Genomic DNA, 22,745 nt, shown 5'->3' on the forward strand with positions numbered 1-22,745 from the left:
TAAGAGATTCTCTTGGAAAAGACCCAAAGGTTTATGGACTTGTATTCAAGATGAGAGGTACAATTAAAGTAAGTCAACAACACAAGGTGCGTTCCAGGTAACAAAAAGGAACCTAATGCTCTTATCCAACTTTGTGTCGTTTGCCTAGACACATGCCTGGACCTTAAATCACAACACTGAACACTTATTGCTTCTAGGCCAATCCTGGTCCCACTAGAATGAGTGGGATCTTGTTTTATGAGAACAGGTTTGGGCTCTTAGGTCTGCGTGGCCCATGCTAGAAATATCAAGCAGCACAGCTACAACATCAAACCCTACCAGTGGGCACATAGCTTAATACGCACATACTGGTTTTGCCAAAATAATTTACTTCAGCCAAGGCGACAGTATGTGAATTTACTTGAGATTAGCTGGAAGCAGACTGCAACCTACTTATTAGCATTTCCCTGTGTGGTGTGCTCACTTTAACATGCTGCTTGTGCACTATCACGCCCTTCCACCGCAGTGTCCCTATGGTAGTTCAGCTATTCTTTACACGGTATCATCTCCTCTAATGACTCCACTGATGAGAAATGGTCAGAAAAGACAAAGCAGCCATCTCCTAAACTTCTGCTTTTTATGTTGCTCAGGGTCCTAGTATACATCTGCCTGTATTCCCTGTGCTTGTGGAAGCTTGCTCTTTCCCTGCTATTTATTCACCTCTGAGGGGAGAGGCAGGGGGGAGAAGCAATTTATCCTGCCAACTGTACGCAGCATATTCACTTTTGCTGACGTTCCTAAAGGTAAGTGTGCTGGTGGTAATAAGACCTGGAGCCTAGGCAGCAGTAAACTAGAAGTATTCAATTAAAAGCAGTGTATCCTAGGGTTATCATGAAGCTGGTTTGTAAAGAGCTTTGGCATCCTAACATAAAAGGAATAGGTTTTATAACTTTTTAATGTACTTCAAATACATGAATTTCTAATATATTAACCATTTCTGATGCTTTAAAATGCACTTTGCAATTTCTTTTATGAAGAATGCCTATGTCATAGCCAGGTTTTTTCCACCTCAGGTCCCTTTCCAGTGCTTTTCATTAGCAGGTACTTACAGGACAAGAACGGATAGGATGAAGAAGAAAAGTTCACTTGTAATTAAGTTATGGTAGATCCACACTACCCATTTTGAGGCAGTGTAATTGTCCAGTATTTTTACCCACTCAGAGACTGCAGCATACATAGAAGACAAACCTCTGAAAGGACCACATTCTTCTGAAGGTTTTAACCTGAAAGTGTGGAAAAAACAGCTACTTAAGGCTTCATATGTTAACAAGTGATTTAGTTAATACTGTGATTTTGCACATCAAGATGCTCATTAGTTTGCTATAGCCCTCTGCTCTCTTTGGACCCTCAGGGAACTTCCATGATCTATATTTGATTTTTAACTTGGGTCACTCTCCAGCCATTAAAATGTCCATCCCAGACTACGCAGTGAGAGATAAGAGACCTCGCTGCAATGGATCGGTACCAAGCCCTGTAAACACAATCTTGACCTAAACGTAACAAGTCAATCACTGTAGCGCAAGCTACAACAAATTGAAATCTGGATTTTCAGTTTCACCACAGGTGCTTAAGGGAGCCATCATTTCACCTTGCCTTCGAGGACAGGAGTCACTACAGATTTTCAGTAAGAGGATGTGGTGAACTGAGGCAGCCCGTAGCAAGAATTAACATTTTCAGGTAGACTGAAACAGGAAAATGTTGTTTGCTTTGAAACCGAACCACTCCAGACAGTCTGAAATTCCCACTTGCCATCTGGAAATGTTTGCTCTGAAATATTTCATCCCACCTGGTTTCATGTGTAGCCACCTGTCTTACCAAATATTGAAATCATGTGGCTGAGAATTGCCAATAAAAAGAAAAGGGGTATTCATGCTGCCCTTATTACTGCAAGCAGAGTAACATGCACATAAACAAAGCCGCTTTACAATACTGGTAACAACCGAGATGCATTATTGCAGAGGTCAGCACTCCCTGCAAAAAGAGCCTTTGAAGCTCGTAAATAATCCAGAAGTTGACCTCAACTGAGTTTTTCCAAGTGTTTCTCCACTGCAGACCCAGTATGGCCTATAACGTAAATAAGTCCAGAACTAGGATTAGGTTGCAGAAACTTCTAAGGAGGAGGGGAAGCCGAAATTTGCTGTGACATTTCAATAGGAACCGAAAACTTCATGGTAACTTTGTTTCTCCTCCCACTTTCCTATGGGACAAGTTACTGCATTAACCACATTCTTGCAAACTCACTGAGCACATCTTGTTTTCAGAATACAGAACACGCCATGAACATCTGAAACCTTCCATTAGCAATTAATATAGCTGCTTCTATAGAAAAATGCAGATTCCTCTGCCTGGTATCAGGTCACACAGCATAGCATAGTAGGCTTGAATGCCAGTGATCTTCCATACCTCCAGACAGTGACTCCAACGACAGACAGGACTCCAAGGAAGGAAGGGAAAAACAGCAGGAACATGAAGGATGTTGTCATTTGAGCAGTTCTCCAGACTTTGCGAGGGGGGTGGCAATTCATCATCAGACTGACCTTTCAAGGGATGAAGGTACACTGACTCCTGGAATGGTGTTACCTGCCACTTCAACTCCGTTTAAGTCAATCCCACTGAAATTGCTGGTGGCAATTGCTGGAATAGCATCTATCAAAAGTTTCCAAGAACTTCCTTTATATGAATTTGATAGATATACTGTAGTTTTAGAAAACTTCAAGAATATAGTCTTTAAATAGTAAGAGACAAAATGAGGTTCTGATGGGTTCTTCAGGACTCTGTTGAGTAGTTTGCTTTTGTAGCATACACAAACCCACCGTTCAGGGAAGTCTGAATCAAGCTTTCTAGCTATAGCTTTGTTCTTGTACATTCAACACCACAAACTGTTCAATGACCCAACAAACAATCCATCATCTAGTCATACTACTGAGACAAAGAATTCTGAAAGGAAGAGGTTTCCACCAAGATCTTTAGCTGAATCACCCTGCTTTCACTTAGATAACTTGCAGGGGGTGGGGGGAGTTGCTGGGGAGTAAGCGGGAAGCCAGAGTCACAGCTACAGGCTGAGTGACTATATTGACATATGCACTTGTACACTGTTAATTCCCCAGCCTTTAATTTTACTACTTTATTCTCTCCCCTCTCTAATGGTGCTTTTAACCCCTCTTATAACCCTTCCACACTTTTCTCCCCTCTCACATTTCACAAGTTTGTAATTCAAGGGCATGCATCTAAATTGGGTTCCTTTAAAGCACACCCCCCCACACCCCCCCCCCGCAAAACCCAATCAACCAAACTGCTCCCCTAAAGGCAAAACCCCACAGCCTCCAGACAAAACCAGCACTTTAACACAATAAATTCTGCCCAGATTTCAAATGGTGTAAGTTTATGATGAATACATGTAAAGCTTGTTACCTTTTTCACATAAAATACTATAGAAAATGATATCATCTGGATACCAGGCAGCAGAGGTGAGAAGAGGATACCAACCCTACAAGAAAGGATTTGTAAGAGAAAAGTTAAATCTTCACTATTTGCCACACAGCTCTCAGCGCACTGAAAACAGATAACATCACACTAACTTAATACACAGTTAGTGTTTGGTTATTTGGAAATGTAATTTTATTAGCATTGATCCTGTAACAGCAAGTCAACCTTTAAAAATATGCAACTTGAAACATACATATCTATGTACACATCCACAGAATGCTCTTGTAATGGGAGTAACGTACTCATTCTTAGAAATAAGGCATCTTTTCCAGGGTTTAATACTGAGACTATTTCAACAGGAACACCATTCCAGTGGGGAAGTAAACAAAACTCTAGGATGTTCCTTTTATGGGTTTCTCCTAGACCAGGTGGCCACAGGGTAAACTACTGACTGAAGTTATTGTATTGCCTGCATAGTTACAAAGAGAACTGGCAAGTCACAGTCCTTACAAAGGTACTTAATATACCATCTCTCTCGGGCTTTTATCCTGTTCTTTCCCCCATGATGTGAAGCACCCAGAAATGCCTGAATAAGAATGTTCCATGGTATTTTTAAGTGCAAATGAAGTTTTGGCCATAAATGCATGCCATGGTTTAACCCCAGCTGGCAACTGAGCACCACCCAGCTGCTTGCTTACTCCCCCACCCCCGGTTGGATGGGGGAGAGAATCGGAAGAGTAAAAGTGGGTTGAGATAAGAACACTCGTGGGTTGAGATAAGAACAGTTTAAGAACTGAAATAAAATAATAACAACAACAACAACAATAATATAATGTAAAAGGAAAATAACAAAAAGAGAGAGAAATAAAACCCAAGACAGACAAGTGATGCAAATGAAAAACAATGGCTCACCACCAACCAACCCATGCCCAGCCAGTCCCCAAGCAGCGGCCCCCTGGCCAGCTTTCCCCTAGTTTGTATGCTGAGCCATCTTATGGTATGGAATAGCCCTTTGGGCAGTTGGGGTCAGCTGTCCTGGCTGTGCCCCCTCCCAGCTTCTTGTGTATCTCCAGCCTTCTCAGCCGATAGAGCATGAGAAGCTGAAAAGCCCTTGACCAGTGTAAGCACTGCTTAGCAACAACTAAAACATCAGTGTGCTATCAATATTGTTCTCATCCTAAATCCAAAACACAGCACTATAGCAGCTACTGGGAAGAAAATTAACTCTATCACAGCCGAAACCAGGACAATGCACCACTTACCAAGTCAAAGTCTGTGCATAGATCAAATCTAAAACATTTCGTCCGATATCAAATTCTGGCGGCCCCAGGCTCACACAGACTGTAGTTCCAATAATTCTGGGGGAGGGAAAAAAAAACCCAACACAGCACAATAGCATTTGCTAAATTATAAGACCCTTTGTAGAAATCTCTACAAGTCACCTCCCGAATACAAGCATCAATGACAAATTATTCAGAGGCTGCATTACCACGTCATGCAAAGCAGCCACAGCTCGTTGATTAGGCAGCACATAAAAAATGAAACAGAATTTGGCAAAAGCAAATTCCCATAACACACAGCAGGGGTGAAACAAGATCTAGGATATTTTTCATGCCACTCAAAGAAAAGAGGGGGGAAAAAAAAAAAGAAGATTCCAACTATATTGGAAAAGTATGCTTATGATTAAACAGTTGAAATGGCCTCAGTACAAAACTGTAACAGCTCCTCAGTTCCTGAGTCTTTAAAAATTTCAGGCTCAATCAAAAAAACCAAATCTTGTAGACTGATACTTTTAGTATATCCTAAAGTATATTCTACTTTAAACTAACTGAGGTTGCAAGTAGCTGAGACACACACAGGTAAGCAAGTACCCAGAGGATTCCTGCTGAGGGCCAACAATCCCTTTTTATCACCTCATTTTTCCTGAGCTGGGAAGGTTCAGTTTCTGCCTGTTGTAGCAAGAACAGTAAAGATTTTGGTAACTATCCCATCTTCCCGTGAATACAGGTCTTGGTACCACCTGATCAGCTGCACCATCAATAATGTTTCAGGGCTGGGCTTGCAGGGGGTTACTCTGAATACATACAATTAAATACGAGTAATTGCACTTTTAATCTTTCACAGCTGTAAATCTGGTGCTTTTGCACAGCTTAGCGGAGGACATTCATCACAGCTGACACTGCAGTTTTGGTACTGTGACCTTTTGCTGGGAGGTGGTTTCCTATCTGAACAGAAGGAGAACAGAAGGATTAAAGTACACTGGCAAAAGCTATGGAGGGAAATTCTTCAAGGGCTCCTCAATGTTGTTTTGTGTTGATTTAACAAAGTTAACAAAGTCCTACCTTGTAAACCAGTCTTGTTCACGTCATGTGCAAAGGGCAAACAATGGATCTCCTACACAAGTATGGCCAGCAACCCTAAATGCTCTGGCAAGCACTTAAATACTCTACTACCTTAAGTCATAAATAATGTTTGGCAATATGAAGGTACATACAGCAGATGTCAGAATTAAATGACTTTTTGCTTACATGCGTAGCTGTATTCACATTCAGTTAAAAATACTTTCTCACTTACCATGCTACAGAAGTCTACACTTGAGAGTCATATTACATCCTTAATAAGACTGATTAAAATAAGACTTTAAACTTGTGTGCACTCTGTAGAGTGACATAACTAAGAGGGAAAAAAAAATACAGGGGGACATACCAAGGAAAGCCAGTGTGCCTGTGCACATGCAGAAAAGGAAGGTTTTCTGCTTGAGACACTTGGTCCTCTGTCACCCCATTCAGGACATCTATGGGAGTACAATGTGGCTTCCTCCCTGCCTGTGTTTCCATCTCCAAAGGAAAAAAGGACACATCGGGAGAGTAAAACGGTACGCACTCTGACCTCCTCCTAAGGAGCTGCAATATACGCAAGGCATGTACTCAGAGACCATGCCTCGTAGAGACAACCAATGAAGCTTCAGTGATGCCACAGCCATGCTTCTGTTGGACTTCTCCTTTTCTCACATTGGAAAAAAAGACGATGTCTTTGGTGTCTTTGGTTAATGAAAAAAAGCAAGATTAGAAAAGTAGTACTCACCTTCGTAAAAACTCTCCAAAGAAAGAGCCAAGCAAACAAAATATGAAGTCAACTAGAACAAGACGATAGATATCTTGGCCAACCAGGGTTTCCCAGCACTTTAAGATGTAGAAGAAGAAAAAAAAAAAAGCATATCTGGAAGTCAAAAATCACGCAATTCTAACATTGTTCCCAAATGCCTGGGCATCTGAAACTTGGGCTACAGATCAAAGTTTTGCTAACACCCTGACTAATCATAGTTGACCTCTCACTGAGCAATGCTGCAAACCAGCTGAGACCCGAGTCGGGTGATTCATTTTTTCCTACAGTTAATTTATCCAGAGATGCTAATAAAAAAAAAAGTTGGGGCGGCAAATTCAGCTTTCCAAGACACGACATGTACTTCTCTTTGCTGGAGCAAGCCACTTATCAAAATGGTTTCTAACCTGACATTGTAAGTCAAAGATTTTTAATTTTGAAACTTTACCTGTGACTCTGATGCAGCCACAATGTTAAGCCAGTAGTAGCACAGTATTCCAACAATTGATATCTTCAGGATGACATTTCTAAAATGAAAAAGTAACAGTAACTGCACTGACAGCTGGTCCATAAGCTCACTGGAGGGAGTGATGGCAGGATGACCGTTGGTTTCACGTTATTACCTCCTTTTATAACAACAATAGCACTACAGAGTGCCAGGACTAACAGGAGCTCTCTTTGGAGGTCAGGTGCAGCATTATTCTATCGTCCTGGCAGAAGGGGAGCTGGGCATGACAACCTTGGCACAAGCCTCTGCTAAACAGGCTGATGGTTGGGTGTGTGGGCTCCACCGGGGAGGAAGGTCTGAGGGGCACCAGGGGTTACATGCTATTAATGCCATGCATCTGTGGTGAAGTAAGACCTCCTCACTCCTCTCTCCCCTCCCTTTCCCTGAGGGGCCAACAGCCCAAGGGCCCTACAGGGAAGCTACAAACAAAACCAAGCCCAGTGTCACAATGTGCCTAATTGAGAGGGAAACCACACCCCATCCTCATACAGAGATCTAACACTCCAGAAGGCTCACAGAAGACAAACAAAACGTGGAGGGAAGAGTGTACAGAAGCCTTTGGAGAAGATTAATTCTCCTCCATAGCTCCCTACTGCCCACCACACCACCTAGACACAGCTTGCTGTCAAAAAGAAGAGTCAGACAACTTCAGGCAAAAAGCACTAAGAGGTGGTAGCAACAAATACCTTGTAATAGTGACATATATCTGGTGTCCAGGAGTCTGAAATCTCTCCAGGTGTCCAAGCCACGAGTAGAAGAACGGGACGAATGTGTTGAGGAGAGATGCAACAATAGGTAGCACCAACATGGCAGCTTGGCTCTCTAGGTCATTTTTATGCTCTTTCACAAACAGCTTAGACAGGAAAAACAAAAACAAAGAAACAACCAAACACCACCAACTTAGAGCCTTAACTGAAATGCTGCCTCAAGTTATGTCCACAGAGAAGACACTTGGCACACCTCCCTGTACGTTCTCAGGTTAGAGACGATCATGTTTTATGGGCCCATGTCCAGCAGCACAGTGACCTTCTCCCCTTCCCCTGTTACAGGGGACCAAGGGTGGGAGCCCCAGCTTAAAAGCACCTCCTAGGCAAAGGAGGGGCAGGCTTTGCTGAGGCTTCTCCTTGCTGTTTCTTTCAAGGTCACCAGCTGCACTATCCCTGACCTAGCCATGAGCCCAGGCAAGCAGCTGCTGGGGTGAGGAGGGAGGTTTGCTCAGACTCCTCAGGTCCTATGCTCTTGCCATAGTCTGCATTGGTGCGAGTCTCTGCAACCCAGCTTTTTAGGTACAGCAGAATTTGTGTTTGCATTGGCAGAAACAACAGCTGTGCTTCTCTGCGGTGCTAGTAGTGAACAGACCCCTGCTTGCACTCGGTGTAAGATACCCCTGTGGAAAAAAGCATCTCCAAAACCAGACTGCAAAATCTGTCCTTACCTTTAGGTTATTAATGGAGAGGAAGTAAACACCAGCACAAGCAGCTACTGCTGTTCCCAGGGAAGCAACCCAAGAAACAAGATGAGTAACAATACGAACAACTCTCTCTGTTACAGAAAAATCTAGAACTTCTCTGTTTACTTCCGTGAGGTCTTCCTGCAAGGAAACAATTCCTAATGAAGAATTCCTTAGTCAACAGCATAAAGCAAAATTTATTTCAAGTAACTGCTTGAGAGACTGAATGAAAGATTATTTCTCTAGAAGATGGGCAGAGTAATATCCTGGGAACATCTACTGGACAACTTCGTGTTCCTATCCTAAAAGTCTTATCTCTTAACAGTTACCCTGTATTTCACAGATAATATTACAAGCCTGCCTTTTGTTTACAAAATGGTTAAATAGCAGGAAGGAAAAAGAGAAGAAATATTCTGTTTGGCAAATATTTAATAGTCATAGAGATTCATTCAGTATAACAGAAGCATACAAATATTTATATGTAGCTTAAAGAGAAAAGAAAAACAAGTATAAGCCAACTCCAGGAGTTCAAACCAAATGAAACTCAACAGTCAGGAAGACTTAAGTCCATTAGGAACAGGACTAGCATGCTTGAGTCACTCTGCCACAATACATAAATTTGTACGCACAAGAAAGTCTCTGGCAGAGTGATTCATGCATGCTAGTTTCTATGCATTTTCATGCTAGTTTTCAATGCTAGTTTTCATGCATTACCTTTCTACCTTTTTGTACCTCCTGTGTTTTGTACCTTTATTTGTGTGCTGAGATTCTTTTGTTTCAGCTTCACAGCTTTTTCACTAGTTATATTGAAGTCCCAAGTGCAGAGAAGTTTGCTAGCATTTCCAGAGTATGCCTGAGGGTTAATGAAGTTCCTGCAGAAGGATTTTGCCATGCTGCAATGAAAATCAGATTTGTGAGATGTGCAATGGGGAAACACATCAAGTCTGTACAGCAGGGCAAGAGGGAGATTTGTTAGTTTTTCTATCCTGTCCCAAGGCTACTGGATCTATAGCACAGCATGTCACATAAGACGACATGGAAAATAAACTTTTATGTAAGAAACAAGTCTCACATTTCTTTCTGCCAATCTTTACCTCTGGAAGACCACATCAATACCAGAAGATATTAGGAGCAACGGCTTACAGAAGAGGGAACATGATATTCACTGGTTTGAACTAGGATTCTCTGCATGTCCCTTACTATTTTGCAGTTATTCTTCATTTGTCTAACAAAGGTCTGATTTCTGGAGACTGTCTCTTGAGCAGAAACTTCTACCTAAACTCTAGACCTGGAAATAAGGACTTACAGAAACAGGTAATTATTACTGCCAACCACTGCGGGGGTGGGGAGATTTTTTTTCCCCTTCATATAAGTGAAATAAGAATATATAGTTAGCTTACCTGAACAACAAGATAAGAAAACAGATGACAAAATATATTCCAACGGTGAAAATATAGGCCAGCTGCATGTTGTAAGTCGGCCCATTCTCTATTTTACTGATTGTAGCATTGGTGTAAAAGCCATAGTAGAGTACTGTTTGTTGAAAATAACCCTGAAAAGATATGGACATCATTCAGAACGTTTGCTACCACCTCCATATGGTGGGAAATATCATCATCTGAAGCCCAATTAGTGGAAGCGGGAGCTGTCCCATTCCCTACTGTGAAATCACAGGTGTGATTAAATTTCTAAATATCAGGCCCTTTGTTTTCCTTCTATCAGCTAAAATATTCCACAGTTTTGAGAGCTTCTGGAGATATATAAATGACTTGTATCCTTCTTAAGATTCATGTGGGATGGTCGTGACCATTCGACACCTTTGCAGGATTTGGTCTTTTCTGAAAATTCCTGAAGAGGGAAAGGCTTAATCGCTTCTTTCTTAGGAGCAAGGTTCTGTACTGACAAATTGTATCAGCTATGAAGGAACCAGGAAGGAAGCATGTGATGTTCAACACTAGAGTTACTACATTATAGCTGAACTCCTGCCATGGTGACTGTACTTTGCAAAGCTAAACAGCATTACTACAAAACACAGCACTTTAAAAGCAATTTTAGAAGGAAAAGGCTGACACCTTTCCTTTTGAGAAAGATCTCTTCTCAACTAAGCATTAGTAAGAGCAGTCTTGTTTATTAACTAGAGAAATCCTTTAACAACAATAAGATTGACACTTTTTTTTACCACAAAGAAAAAAAAAGAGTAAGTCATCTTCTCACATCACTTGGTTGATTAATACTAGTCAACTTAGAGCAGTGCAAAATCTTCCTTTAAAAACAGCCTGGGACTTTATTCCCTGAATGTAAAGATCTTCACACAATGAAAAGATCCTCCTCTTTCCAGGCCCCAGGGAGTTCAGCAGGTTGCCAGAGAAAGATCTGTGTGCTCCTTGGAAGAATAAAGCTTTGGAAATAAGCAAAATTCACAGGATCACATGTGGAATTCTGCACTGTATTTTCAGAGGAAGATTAGCATGGGAAAAACGTTTTGCTGAAGACTATTGTAGCTATCTCTGGAAGGCCTGGCTTCCTTTGTGTCTCTTTCTGAAAGTGATGAAAGTCTTGAAATATTGCCGAACACAGCAATCATTTGCAGTGAGACAAATGCATCAGAATGAGTTCCATTCATCTCACTCTGAGTCAATGTTTGTTGTAGCTTCTTTTTCAAATAAGTACTAAATATTATTCCTAGTCATGTAAAATTCTAACTCCACCTCTTAATATGAAATACTAACTTTTTTACTCTATTGTGAGTTTTTAAAGTAGATCTGCTGCACACAGTACTAATACAAATCTGTTGTTACATACTTACAGATCCAGTGAACAGCTCCAGACCCATGAACGAAAGGTTATTTGGTTCTGCTGCAACAAACTGAGGGATTGTGATGAAACTGAAGTTTATGAGGAATGAGAAGATGTTGAAAGCTAGCAGCCACTTCAAGAAAATAAAATAAGAAAGAACACTTGTTCCAAACTTGGCACCAACGATCTTCAGAGTCTTGTGCCATAACTGCAGTAGGTGCAAGTGTTCTGACAAGCTATTTCCAAATCGCCGAAATGACTGAAGTGCAGAAGAGGAGAGAGAGATGAACCTCAGCAAGCAGTCTTAAACAGGACTCAAATTCACATAATAAAGCCTTACATTTTTTACAGTTCCATTTTGATAAGAACAGATTTCCCCCACTACATGCACCATAAGATGCTTAACTGGTGTTCCTAAGTGCTACCGCAATGCAAGTCATTATTAATGAACACTGCAGCAATTAATTGGGTTTTTGGTAAGTCACATAAAGCAAGATACCAGATACCTCTGGAGACAGTGATAATGTTGCAGCTAAAGTGGTTTACTCTACTGTGACTGACAGAAGTTTCTGACACTTACCACTACTATTCCCTGCAGACACTGCGTACAGCAGGAACGTTGAGTAGTGCGGTGCCTTGATTTTTTTGTTATTTCTTTAAGAACTTTATTCCTGTGGAAAAGCAGGGCAGGGGGTGACAAGCATTGTAGTACGGGTTGTAATTAAAACAAGAAGCCAAAGAAGCTGCTGCAAATACAGTTTCACATATGTGCACGTGAATAGAGCTAATAAAACATAGAGATGTTCTGCTGGTTCTTCTTCTATTAGCTGATACCATGGCTCTTGTCCATGCTATGACAGCATGTTCTAACCCCTCCACTAACTCACTCTGGGAACAAAATTTAAATATATTCTGTGAGGAGGCAAAAGGATAGTTGAGACCATGTGGTCTCTTCTCCATTTTCAATGGCCAACATCCAAGTTTCCTTTGAAAAGAGATCGCAAGTCATCATTCATAATCAAATCTCAAGGCCTTGATATTCTGTTTTATATTACCATGAGAGATTCTTCTCATCCAGACAAAGGACAATGAACCATGTTTAAATTATTTTCCCTTGCAAGATGTTAACTTTAAAAAAGTGCATTAAAAAGTACTTTCAGTTCTTTCAAAGTGACAAACCAAAGCTGAGCAGATGGCAAACACCCATACTTGATAGCTAGATGTTGAAAGTATAGCATTTGTAAAACTAAACAGATAAACTTCTATTTTTACCTGATCTCTCTTTTTTTTTTCATGGTCTCTGGCATCTTCTGGATTGCTTTAATTCTTTCACTGGTGGACATACTTGCAAGATTTCCAACTAACTTTTCCTCTGCATAAAACACATGAAAAATCCAAATTTGGGGATAATAATACAGAAATTCTTATACTAAATCTGAAATGGGTATAACAACATTCCCCATTTTCACTGCTACCAAGGTGTGGCAAGTTCTGAGACTTAATAATACTCCCCAGAATATCCCCAGCTCCATCAGTACTCTAATACAGATGTAAGTAAGTAGCACAATACTGAATGTTAAAAAATAAATATAATTTGTCTGATGCTTATTTATTGTCAATACAAAGGGCTGCTTATTGGCAGCTTATTTGCTGTCAATACAAAGAGTCAACATAAAGGAAAACAAAACAGTTACAAACTCCAAGATTCTGGTCTATTGCTTGATCACTGTTTGATAGTTACATTTCTATGATGCTACATATTGACTTGAAAGCTAAACTTTTGTTTTATTTATTCTGTAATTTCAGTTGACGTTAGTGCCCAAACTTAGTGCTACCTATGAAACAGACAGAACTGTATTACTTGACAATCAGGCTGTTTTCGCATACTTGGAATTTGATGTTAATTCCAGACACAGTGGCTGAAAACAATCCATTAGCTGGTCAAACAAATTCTAATAAAGAGTTTAGCTTTTCTTTCTACAATTTAACACATATTCACACTGCACTGTGCTTCATTTGTCATAGGATTTTATTGTGCTAGTAGAGTAGAAAAAACTAATGGCTAGCGTTAACACAAAACCAAGTTGTTCCCATAACCACAGAAAGACTGTACATGCAATTCTGGTGATAAACCAATAACAGTATCAACCACACCATCCTTGTGCAAGATGCTATTTAATATTGAACCACTTATCTAAATTCCTACCTTCTTTGCACACTGCATCTGTTTCAAACAGGCTGGAAGAAGTCATGAAGATCTCATCAGGTGGTATTGTGTTGCGTCTCCGAATAAAGCTATCTAAATAACATGCACTGTTTAGTAAGCCCAGATACTCCTCACAAATTGACTTAAGAAATTCAAATTTCACTTTCACAGAAACGACTTGAAGTATACCCTTCAATCTCACTACCTACATGCAAACATATACTCCCCCACTCGTGTCTTCCCTGGTCATGCTTGACGACCATATGCAATTTTTCAGATACATGCTGGAAAAGAGGTACTGAGCCCAGTCTTCAGCTCTCGTGAAAAACTTTGTCATCTAACCCATTCACAAATGCGCACATTGATTATTCAAGACTTTCTTCCTAGAAGACAGGTCCTTTCTTTAAAAATCCTTCCACTGACTTCAGAGGGATTGTTTCAGAATCACACTCAGTCACACCGAATAAGTTACATGTACTAGACTCCCATTTCTCTGGGGCCAAAACGCAACTGTTCTCTCAACCTTCTTTCATCCAATTATTCAAACACGAGTGACTATATTCTTTAAATGCATCTGCCTTCCAGCTATGAAGCAGATGAGTTTAACCACAGCTTTCCTTGCCTCACCTTCCCAGTAAGATAATGGCCAGTCTGCGCAATGTTACATCCCCCTTTTGAGCTCGACCCTCTGGTGTGGAAGGCCCCAACTGACTGATGCGCCTGTTAGTTAATGTACCTGTTGCAGGCTCCTTCACCATATTTACCATTTAGATCTAACGGTTCCCTGATGTTGGTGTCATTTCCACTTTGAGCCAACTTCCTTTGTAGCAATTAAAAAGAAAAGCGTCTGTGCCCCCTTGTGGAGGTACTTCTTGAACTTTCAGCACCCAGACATTTATCCTCTGTGTTGGAAATGCACTCTCTCCTTCCTACCACGTATTAAAAGCCATGCGTGATTGTTAATGTTTGGAAATGTCCTATTTCTGTGGTCACTCATGGAGTGAGGCATTTCCAGGTACCAATGAAATCGTTGCTTTTTAATACGAACACAGGTTTTTGCCAAATCAGATCTTAACTTAAAGACCATGTTCTTAAAGATGAAAAATAAAAAAACCCAAGAATCTCTCACTTTGGGGGCGCAGAGAGATGGTTCTTTCAATGCATCTAGGCAACAATTCCAGAAAAGAACTCTTAATTACATTCCAGAAGCAGCAGACAGGAACCGAACTGATTGTAACACAAAAATTACACAATACGGGAAGAACAGTTCCTACCCAGAACATGAAAAATAAACTACTATGCTAGCCTAAACAGAACCCAGATTATACTATTCCAGACCCCCCTGTATTTTAATTAATATAAATCTCTAGTTACTATTATAGCCTAGAATTTACATGGAGACAACATAGCGAACAATTCACTAAAGACAGCCTCAAAAATACATCCTATCCTCCCCTTATTTCCTCCTACAATGAGTCTCTTCAGATAACTGTGTCAGTTTGTTTTAAGTTGACCCACTTATAGGGAGCTGGGGTTCAAACTGGTAGGCATTATATCTTTCATTGCTCAAGAAACAAAGATCATCACCTTCAGAAAGTTATTGAAAAATTCAGCTACAACTATGTATGATAGTAAAAGAGAATTTATGTTTTACAATTCCTTTTATAACACGAAGATCTTCATACCTGAACCAGAAGGCTTTTAAATATTTATTATTTTATGGAGGGCAAGACTGACATTCAATATTCTGATGCACCACAATCCTTGTGTCTTACCTTCTGATACATCGGAAATTCTGTGGGTATAGGGGCCATCCAGCAGATGGAAGGTAGAAGGTGGGCTGTATGGCAGTTCTGGCTCAGGCTCAAAGGAAAGATTAACTGCTGAAGGGAATTAGAATTATACAGAAAGTTGTACACTGCTATGGATTATTTACACACACAGAATATCAGCCCTGTTGACCAAATACAGCTCTACTGCAAACACAGCAATATATCCCATTAACAAAACTCCTGTTATCTCACTCTGATGTACATCCTAGTATTCAATGACTTATGCAGTCCATACAAGTCAGTATTTACCGATCTGTTAATACAACAGACAGTCCATGGATCTGTTAATATAACATCTGAACTACTTCTAGGAAAAAAAGCAAAAAACCCCACTGCTACCACATACAAATATATACAGAGTTGAGCTTTCCAGAGCTGCAGGACTCCCTCAGGACAGAGTAAGCCGTTCTTTGTTCCAGTATTTCTGTAAGCTGTTCATATGATAAATTACATACCCACAGAATTTCCATATGGACTTCTGCTTAGGACATTAACTCTTGGTAAACCTTCGCTGTATTCAGAGTCATGTCTCATGGAGGCCATTGGTATGGCCAGAGGGTAATTCTGTCCTCTTCCACTGTGTTCTCTGGAGGAACCATGCAGCGAAGAATCATAAGGGCTTTGGTGAGAGAACAGATTCTTTTGAGAACCCCTCCTGTGTGAGCAACAAAATGGAAAACCCCAAGTGCCACAAAAACTCTCAATAGATATCCTTAATAAATTGTTATCTACCATCATCAAATTTGAGTACATCATAAAACAAACTCTGATACTGAGGGGTATTTTGTACTTAGAACTCCAACATCATAATTCTGATTTGGCCATCAACTGAATTAGAAAGATTAAAACTTTTCTCCACCTGAAGTTAGCTTGGACTCTACCTAAACGGGAATAACTGCTTGGAAAACGAGGACATCCAAGGTTACAGCACATAGTGAAAATTACTGGAACTAAAAAGCATCCATGAAATTATGCCATAAATCCTAAAATACCTTTAACTGATAAATTCATCTAACATGTAAAAAGCAAACATGCCATTTCTCTTGAATGCTGCATTTGTGAGAACAGCTTTAAAAATTTGTGTCTGAGAATGCAAGCATAAAGGAGGGATTAAAAGAATTCTGCAAATTAAAACTCTGGGAAAAAAGTTTCTCCTGTGTATAAATAGAGAATTTAATTTCTTATGGCAGAGTCACAACAGCAAAATTAAATAAACTCACCTTCTATCAATTTCCAGTGTCTCTGAGAAGTGGTAGTCTGGATTTTCAAAGGCTTCATTGTAATAAGACATGACAAGTCCTTGGTTTGATGGATGAACTCTTTCTTATTTTCGTCTCTACTGCTTCATTAATATGTTCATGGGAAGACTGATTACAGACCTAATTACAAAATAGATGCATGTACATACAAAGTGAAAAGAAAGGAACTTCATTTTAGCATCCTAGTTAGAAGACTTTGCCACCCTGCTAACAAATAACATGAAACAATATAAATAGGAGATGGTTCTAACAGTGCTATTTACCATCAGGAAATTAGGGTCCACCAGAAGTTGCAGGTAAAATGGGAACTAGTATTTCTCTGTTGTAAGCTCTCTACAAAACTAAGGAACTGGAGTGCCACATGAAATCTTCCCCAGTGCTGACAACGAAGCCACGTTTTAGAAGTGTGTCAAAACATCAAGAAGAAAATAAGTTCTCTCCTTCCTCCTCAGACAGGAAAAGCCAAATACACAGGTTTTCTCTGAGTACTACGTTTCCAAAACCAAAGAGGAGGTGAAGTCTGCCCACGTCCTTACTAGCAGTGGCATCTCTAAGCCTTAGTTGTGAACAAGGGACCCACTGGACCACTGCTGTCTACAGAGCTGACATTATTTAGAGACGCATTCTTAATGAGGGCTCTTCTAATTACTTAATGTCTTGATCCTGTAAATAGGTTTGGTTTTAGCTTTATTTCTCACAGAGTGCTCCATTTTAGTCTTAAGCAAACCAGACTTGGTCAGAGTTTAACGAAGTTCAGGTAAGTCAGTGAAAAGTGACTTTCTAATATAAGGTCAGTGAACCTTATATTAGAAAAACAGAATCCAAATTAAACAGGCAGTTCTTGCAATTAATCAAAAGTCATACTCAAAATTTAAAAGGAAGCAATTCTTAGCATGTGTTCTTAAAGGCACCAACACCAAGTTTAATCAGCTGGTAAGCTATTCAACAACAGGGAAGGAAAAAAACAAACGACAAAGGACACATCTGGCAAAACCTATCAGACCCTGCTTTTATCTCAGCTCCACTCCTAGAAAAGCAGAGCTGAATCTCATTTCATGGTACAGTCTCAACCAGCTTTTCTGTCTGCAGTGTTTTTTATTTGTGGTTTCTACTGCAGTAAAGGAAGTATCACATGGAGAAAAGTATCTTCAAAATAGATGACTGTACATTGTCTAATTTCTGAAGGCTTGTCAAAATCTTCTCATTTTGCCAAAAGAAGCTCTTAAATTACTATTGTGTCATTTACACATCTAAAGATCTTGGAAGACAGTCTAAAATCTTGCAGTGTGATATACAGTCGTAAAACACTGCCCAGGTTTTGCACACTGACTTGCAAAGAGATTTGCATATAAACACAGGTGGTTGATTGAATTCAGAGTCCTACATTTTAATCGGAACATTGTCTACACTTTCACTATAGCATGATGAAGCATGCTATGAGGCTCATGTCTTCAGCAAACATTCAGTATAAAAGCATACCAGGCAATTTGAATACATGGTGTGTCACCCATCCCTTCTGTAAATAGTGGAATGTGACTACTGCCAACAAGAAACTACAAACATAGTCTCCCCTAGGTGAAACTTGCATTTTTTCATGCAACAATTTCACACCTACAGAGACAGAGTGAGATTCTTATGTATTCAGAAAAGTAATTAGCAGAGCCTCCTCCCCTTATCTCCAAAGAAAACCAATAAACACCCCAGGAATCTAAAGCTCCTACACAAAAGTCATGGGAAGTTTAAATCTCCTGAGAGGTCGGTTTTCTTTGACAGGAATCACTTAACTCTTGAGGATCTTTTGAGAACTAGCTTAGAATATATCTGAACTTTTATACAAACTCTTCAGGAATTAATACATTCTGTCCTTATACTCCATTAAAAAGCATGGAAACAATTCTTGACAAAGATAATCATGGTCTTCTGCAAAGAGTTGCTTGGAAAACTAAATTTCCCCCTATAAAAGTGTTTTACATTTCAAACTGTAATGGAAAGCTAAAGAGGAAAATATTACTTTCTCAGGGGAAGAAAATTCTCAGACAATTCCCTTTGAAGAGTGTACAAAATTACATTTTTCTATTTTTTAACTGGTTTACCAGGAACCCAACTCACTCAGACTCAGCCATCCAGAAAGCTGGGAAACCTGCCAGCAAGGCAGCTGCAAAGCCGACCACTGATCTAAACAGCTTGTCAACTTGCCTGGCCTTCATTCAAACTGTAGAGAGAATGGATATTTTGATGGAAATGTACGGGTTGTGTAGAATCAGCATTACCCAGAAGCAAGCTGGTAGGAAGCATCAACCAGCTCTATCAACCAACTTGCTGAAGTGCAACCAACCAGAAGAAACAGATCAGCCTGAGTAAAAAATACATCCATCACTTCTTTCTCTTACTCATTTTAAAGACCTCTAGGCATATCCATAAAGGCTTGCTAAGACAAATAAGCCCAAGACGGACTGTCTATTGGTTCCATCATTATCCACTTTATTTCCTTTGAGTCTTAAGATGTGCTTTAGGCCAGGATTTCTATGAAAATCCACAGGGACATTTACAGTCTGACACTGAACCCAGCATCTGAAGCCACTCTGTTTTTTCTCCACTCCCAAAGTTTTAAGGATTTTAAATAAATTCCCCACGTACCCTGAGGCAAATTCAAATCTTTGCATTTTGTTCCTGAAAAAAATAGAGATTTTCCTCTTGCTGCCTGAGAGCATTAGATCCCAAACCTTGAGGCATTTGGAGTGCGCAAGAACGTTAACATGGATACCCCATATGTTTCCTGACTACGGCTGTAGTCACTCAAAGATTACCATGCTACCTGGTACATAAATGCTCTTGGGTGGGATGGAAGTGTGTGTGAGCATACATGCTCAGGGCGTACAGGTAGCATGCCAAGGGTGTACAGGCAGCATGCCAACCCACCCACTTCCTCCATCTCAAGCCCAAGGATCGTAAGAAACTATTCTTATCAAAGCAGATGCCTACATTATAGGTTTGGTTTAGGGTTTGATGGGCTGGCAGTTTATAAATTTCTGACCAGTCATAGTTCCTTGGAAAGAACCTGAAGCAGGTAATGCTCAAGCTAAACCATCTCTTTCTTCTTTTTGACCTGTGATGTGATGAACTAAACCATAGCTCCAGGAAAAGCTATGACATATAGACTTAGCTTTCCCTTTAAAAAGTTACTTTCCAGAAGGAAAAAAAAAAAAATAGCTGGAGAACAATCATCATTTGTGAAAGAAAGATAAGAAGCAGGAGCTTGACAAATCTTCCTTTTGCAGAGTGGTGTCCATTTGGTGGACAACATTTTGGATTTTGGCAAGCAACTAGACAAATCCTGTGTTCCTCCTCTGGAGACCAGAAGGGTTTAAGATCAGCAAGTTTAATAATCATCGGTATGTAAATAAGTTATGGAATAGGTGGAGAATGGGTGCTTTCCGCTTAAATCATTCAACACACACCATTATGATACAGAACAGGAAACTTCAAGCAGTGCAGACTCATGCTTCTGGATCATTTCCCAGAAAAATAACTGCCTTCACGTCACAGACCAACAGCCTTGACAAAATATTCCAGGTTAGTTTCATCCATTCCTGTACAGGTAATTCTCTGCTATAGACACTAATCCTCATTTAGAATGTAAATCAAACAAACATGAATGTCTTGCTAAAATAGCACTTTGTCCTGGTATCAAGTTTCAGGAATGTCACTTAGACCTTCAACTCCTTTACCTGTAATCTCTCAGTAAAAAGGATTACATAAAGTAAATTCTACTTACACAAGTCTTGAAGAGGAATAGAAACAGTAAGTTCCAGAACTACATCATAGTTTACTTAATAGTTTTGAATGAAGGGAATAGAACTCATGGAAGAACTGATTCAGAAGGTTGAATGTGTTCTATTTCCGTAAAGATCTTTTAGTTTTGTAGGGTACAACTGGACAGGGCTTCACTGTTACTTAAGTTATTTTTATTCATGAATCCCTGTCCTGTTTAACACATGCCACACAGTTTCATACTGAAAAAATCAGATTGATTTCTGGAAGCCAAAAGTGAGTTTGAGAGACGGACCAAAGTTAAAACTAGATTACATGCTGCATCAGCAACTAGGTTCCAGTACTGACCACTACTCTTCCACTATCTCAATCTCAACAGTTTCAACACTGCTGCAACAAACCAGGAAAGCCTCTCAGAAAATCTAAAGAGCCTGTGAATTGACGCTAACCAAACACTACACTAAAGAAAACCTGATCTTTAATTGACATACTAGCAATGAAAAAAGTGTGAATCATACACGGAAGGGAAAGTCACCTACCTCTTATGCGTATTGCCAAAGTACCCAGCCTGCACTGACAAGCGCCACCTCTTACTGACCTTCCATTGTGTTTTTATTGATGTCAGCAGGGTCAATTACAGGAGCAAACCTCAACTTTGTTATTTTAGACCTTCGATCAATTTCAGCAATGTAAATTGTGCCTCTGCTACAAAAGATCTTCCCAGTGAGAGATGACATGTGGTAGCACTGAAGACTCATCTGCTTATGCTCTATAGGCAAAGGACAGACAACCAGACTGGGAAGGGAGAGCGTGACAGCATCCCCATTACGGTCGCAATACTGCTGTCTCTCCCAACAGCTTGTTGGATCTCGAGCTCACAAAGGAAGGTATTTCCTAGTCCTATAGTGCAATGCTGCCTACCAGAATTCAGATCCCATCCTCCCTGTCCCTCAGCCCTTCTTGGTGAGAGTGGGGTGCAGAGAGTAGCCAGGCAGGCTGGCAGAAGCAGGGAGAATAGCGTCTGTCTGACAGGGGGGAACATCCTACTGTGGGACTATCTCTGCCCTCAGCTGGCTGCTCCCATTGCCTCCAGCTACTGCTTCACCATCATGAGCTCTGCTCCTTATCTGCTCTTTATCCATTTTTTTGCACCTACTCACTTGTTTGCCTTGTCCTTTCCATTCAACATTCCTCTTGCCATTTCCTCCCCGCCCTCCCCCCCGCCAAATACGGTAAGACTACAATATTTTCATCCTGTTCACTTTGTTTGCAAGTTAAATCCCTTCTATCACCTGTGGCTGCTTAGATAAGGCATTTGGAGAAGGACTGCCGACTACTTTGTGTTTGCAGTGTCTCAAGCAGGATTCACCCGAGTTTAGACACCTTTATTATAAACACGCTCAAACATTCAAAAAATCATTACAACATATAGTTAAATGTTAGCATCTGTGAAGTGTCATAAAGACGTGGCACATGCTTCAGAGTTTTTGCTTAATGGCAGTGGATTAAAGTTCAGAAACTTAATTAATTCTGTGAAATTCATAGTAGTCTCCCTAATCTACCACACAAATCCCTGCTTCTCCACCCAAAAGGCCCCACGGAATCACAATTCTTATGGACTGAAGTACATATCTCAGTGATTTTGCATTATCTAATCCTTTCCCCAGAGACCCCTTGGAGAGCAAGTCCCTCTTCGTTTGTTGCTTTTATTTTCTTAACTCTGACCACAAGTTACAAACTTAATCCATTGGGAAAACTATGAGCACTGGGTAAAGAGGAACAATCAGGGATATATAACCACTAAAATTAGAAACAGGGAACTGAAGAGTATACCTGACAGAGAGAGGAAAGATTAACAAGAATAAGAAACCGCAAACAGAACTCTGCATTATTTCTTTAACACTTGAAAGACATTACCCAGCTCATAGTCTGACTATTATGGGGAAAAAAAGGCTAAGGCAAGAATCACTTTGTATCAGTGCAAGTCAGCCTTGTGACTAAATTTCCAAACTGCAGACTGTCACATTCTTCATATAGCAGGACTAAATCTTGCTTTGCAAAACAATTTTTTTAAGCCTGTCTATTAACCAACATTACCAGCTACTTGTATTTGAAGGAAATGTCTGGTTACAAAAAAAAGGAAGCAGTTTTTGAGCACCTGTTTGGAATTTGTTTTCTGCTTTCAGTGGAAAAGCAGCCTACCACACCAGGTCTATTAGAGGCATGAGATACTGTTTCCTAGAACAGTTCTAACTTTTTGCCTTAAAAGAAAGCTTTGTTTATTCCGTACTTGCAATGGATACCTATCCAGTTTAAATGCAACCTTCAAATTATACTTTAATGAGCCATACCAGTT

General features: G+C 40.2%; 1 protein-coding gene across 11 annotated transcripts in view; it reads right to left on the reverse strand.

Annotated features, from left to right (window-relative positions):
• The window catches only part of TMC5 (transmembrane channel like 5), a 33,582-nt gene that overhangs the window by 3,623 nt on the left and 7,214 nt on the right, over positions 1 to 22,745 (reverse strand). For 4 of the 11 annotated variants that reach the window (XM_072878176.1, XM_072878175.1, XM_072878180.1 and 1 more), the window contains exons 2-18: positions 16,580 to 16,738; positions 15,815 to 16,014; positions 15,303 to 15,410; positions 13,528 to 13,620; positions 12,594 to 12,693; positions 11,902 to 11,992; positions 11,332 to 11,580; positions 9,926 to 10,077; positions 9,274 to 9,418; positions 8,511 to 8,666; positions 7,762 to 7,928; positions 7,016 to 7,094; positions 6,550 to 6,647; positions 4,728 to 4,823; positions 3,451 to 3,526; positions 2,443 to 2,576; positions 1,089 to 1,262 (exon numbers count right to left, since the gene is read on the reverse strand). In XM_072878176.1, coding sequence (XP_072734277.1) covers positions 1,089 to 1,262; positions 2,443 to 2,576; positions 3,451 to 3,526; positions 4,728 to 4,823; positions 6,550 to 6,647; positions 7,016 to 7,094; positions 7,762 to 7,928; positions 8,511 to 8,666; positions 9,274 to 9,418; positions 9,926 to 10,077; positions 11,332 to 11,580; positions 11,902 to 11,992; positions 12,594 to 12,693; positions 13,528 to 13,620; positions 15,303 to 15,410; positions 15,815 to 16,014; positions 16,580 to 16,650 — 2,189 coding nt within the window. In that variant the 5' untranslated portion in view covers positions 16,651 to 16,738. The remainder of the gene's footprint in view (positions 1 to 1,088; positions 1,263 to 2,442; positions 2,577 to 3,450; positions 3,527 to 4,727; positions 4,824 to 6,549; positions 6,648 to 7,015; positions 7,095 to 7,761; positions 7,929 to 8,510; positions 8,667 to 9,273; positions 9,419 to 9,925; positions 10,078 to 11,331; positions 11,581 to 11,901; positions 11,993 to 12,593; positions 12,694 to 13,527; positions 13,621 to 15,302; positions 15,411 to 15,814; positions 16,015 to 16,579; positions 16,739 to 22,745) is intronic. The other 7 variants (XM_072878177.1, XM_072878186.1, XM_072878181.1 and 4 more) reach the window with 5 other exon arrangements.

This window comes from Ciconia boyciana, chromosome 13 (genome assembly GCF_034638445.1).
Source record: "Ciconia boyciana chromosome 13, ASM3463844v1, whole genome shotgun sequence".
Taxonomy (NCBI): Eukaryota; Metazoa; Chordata; class Aves; order Ciconiiformes; family Ciconiidae; genus Ciconia; species Ciconia boyciana.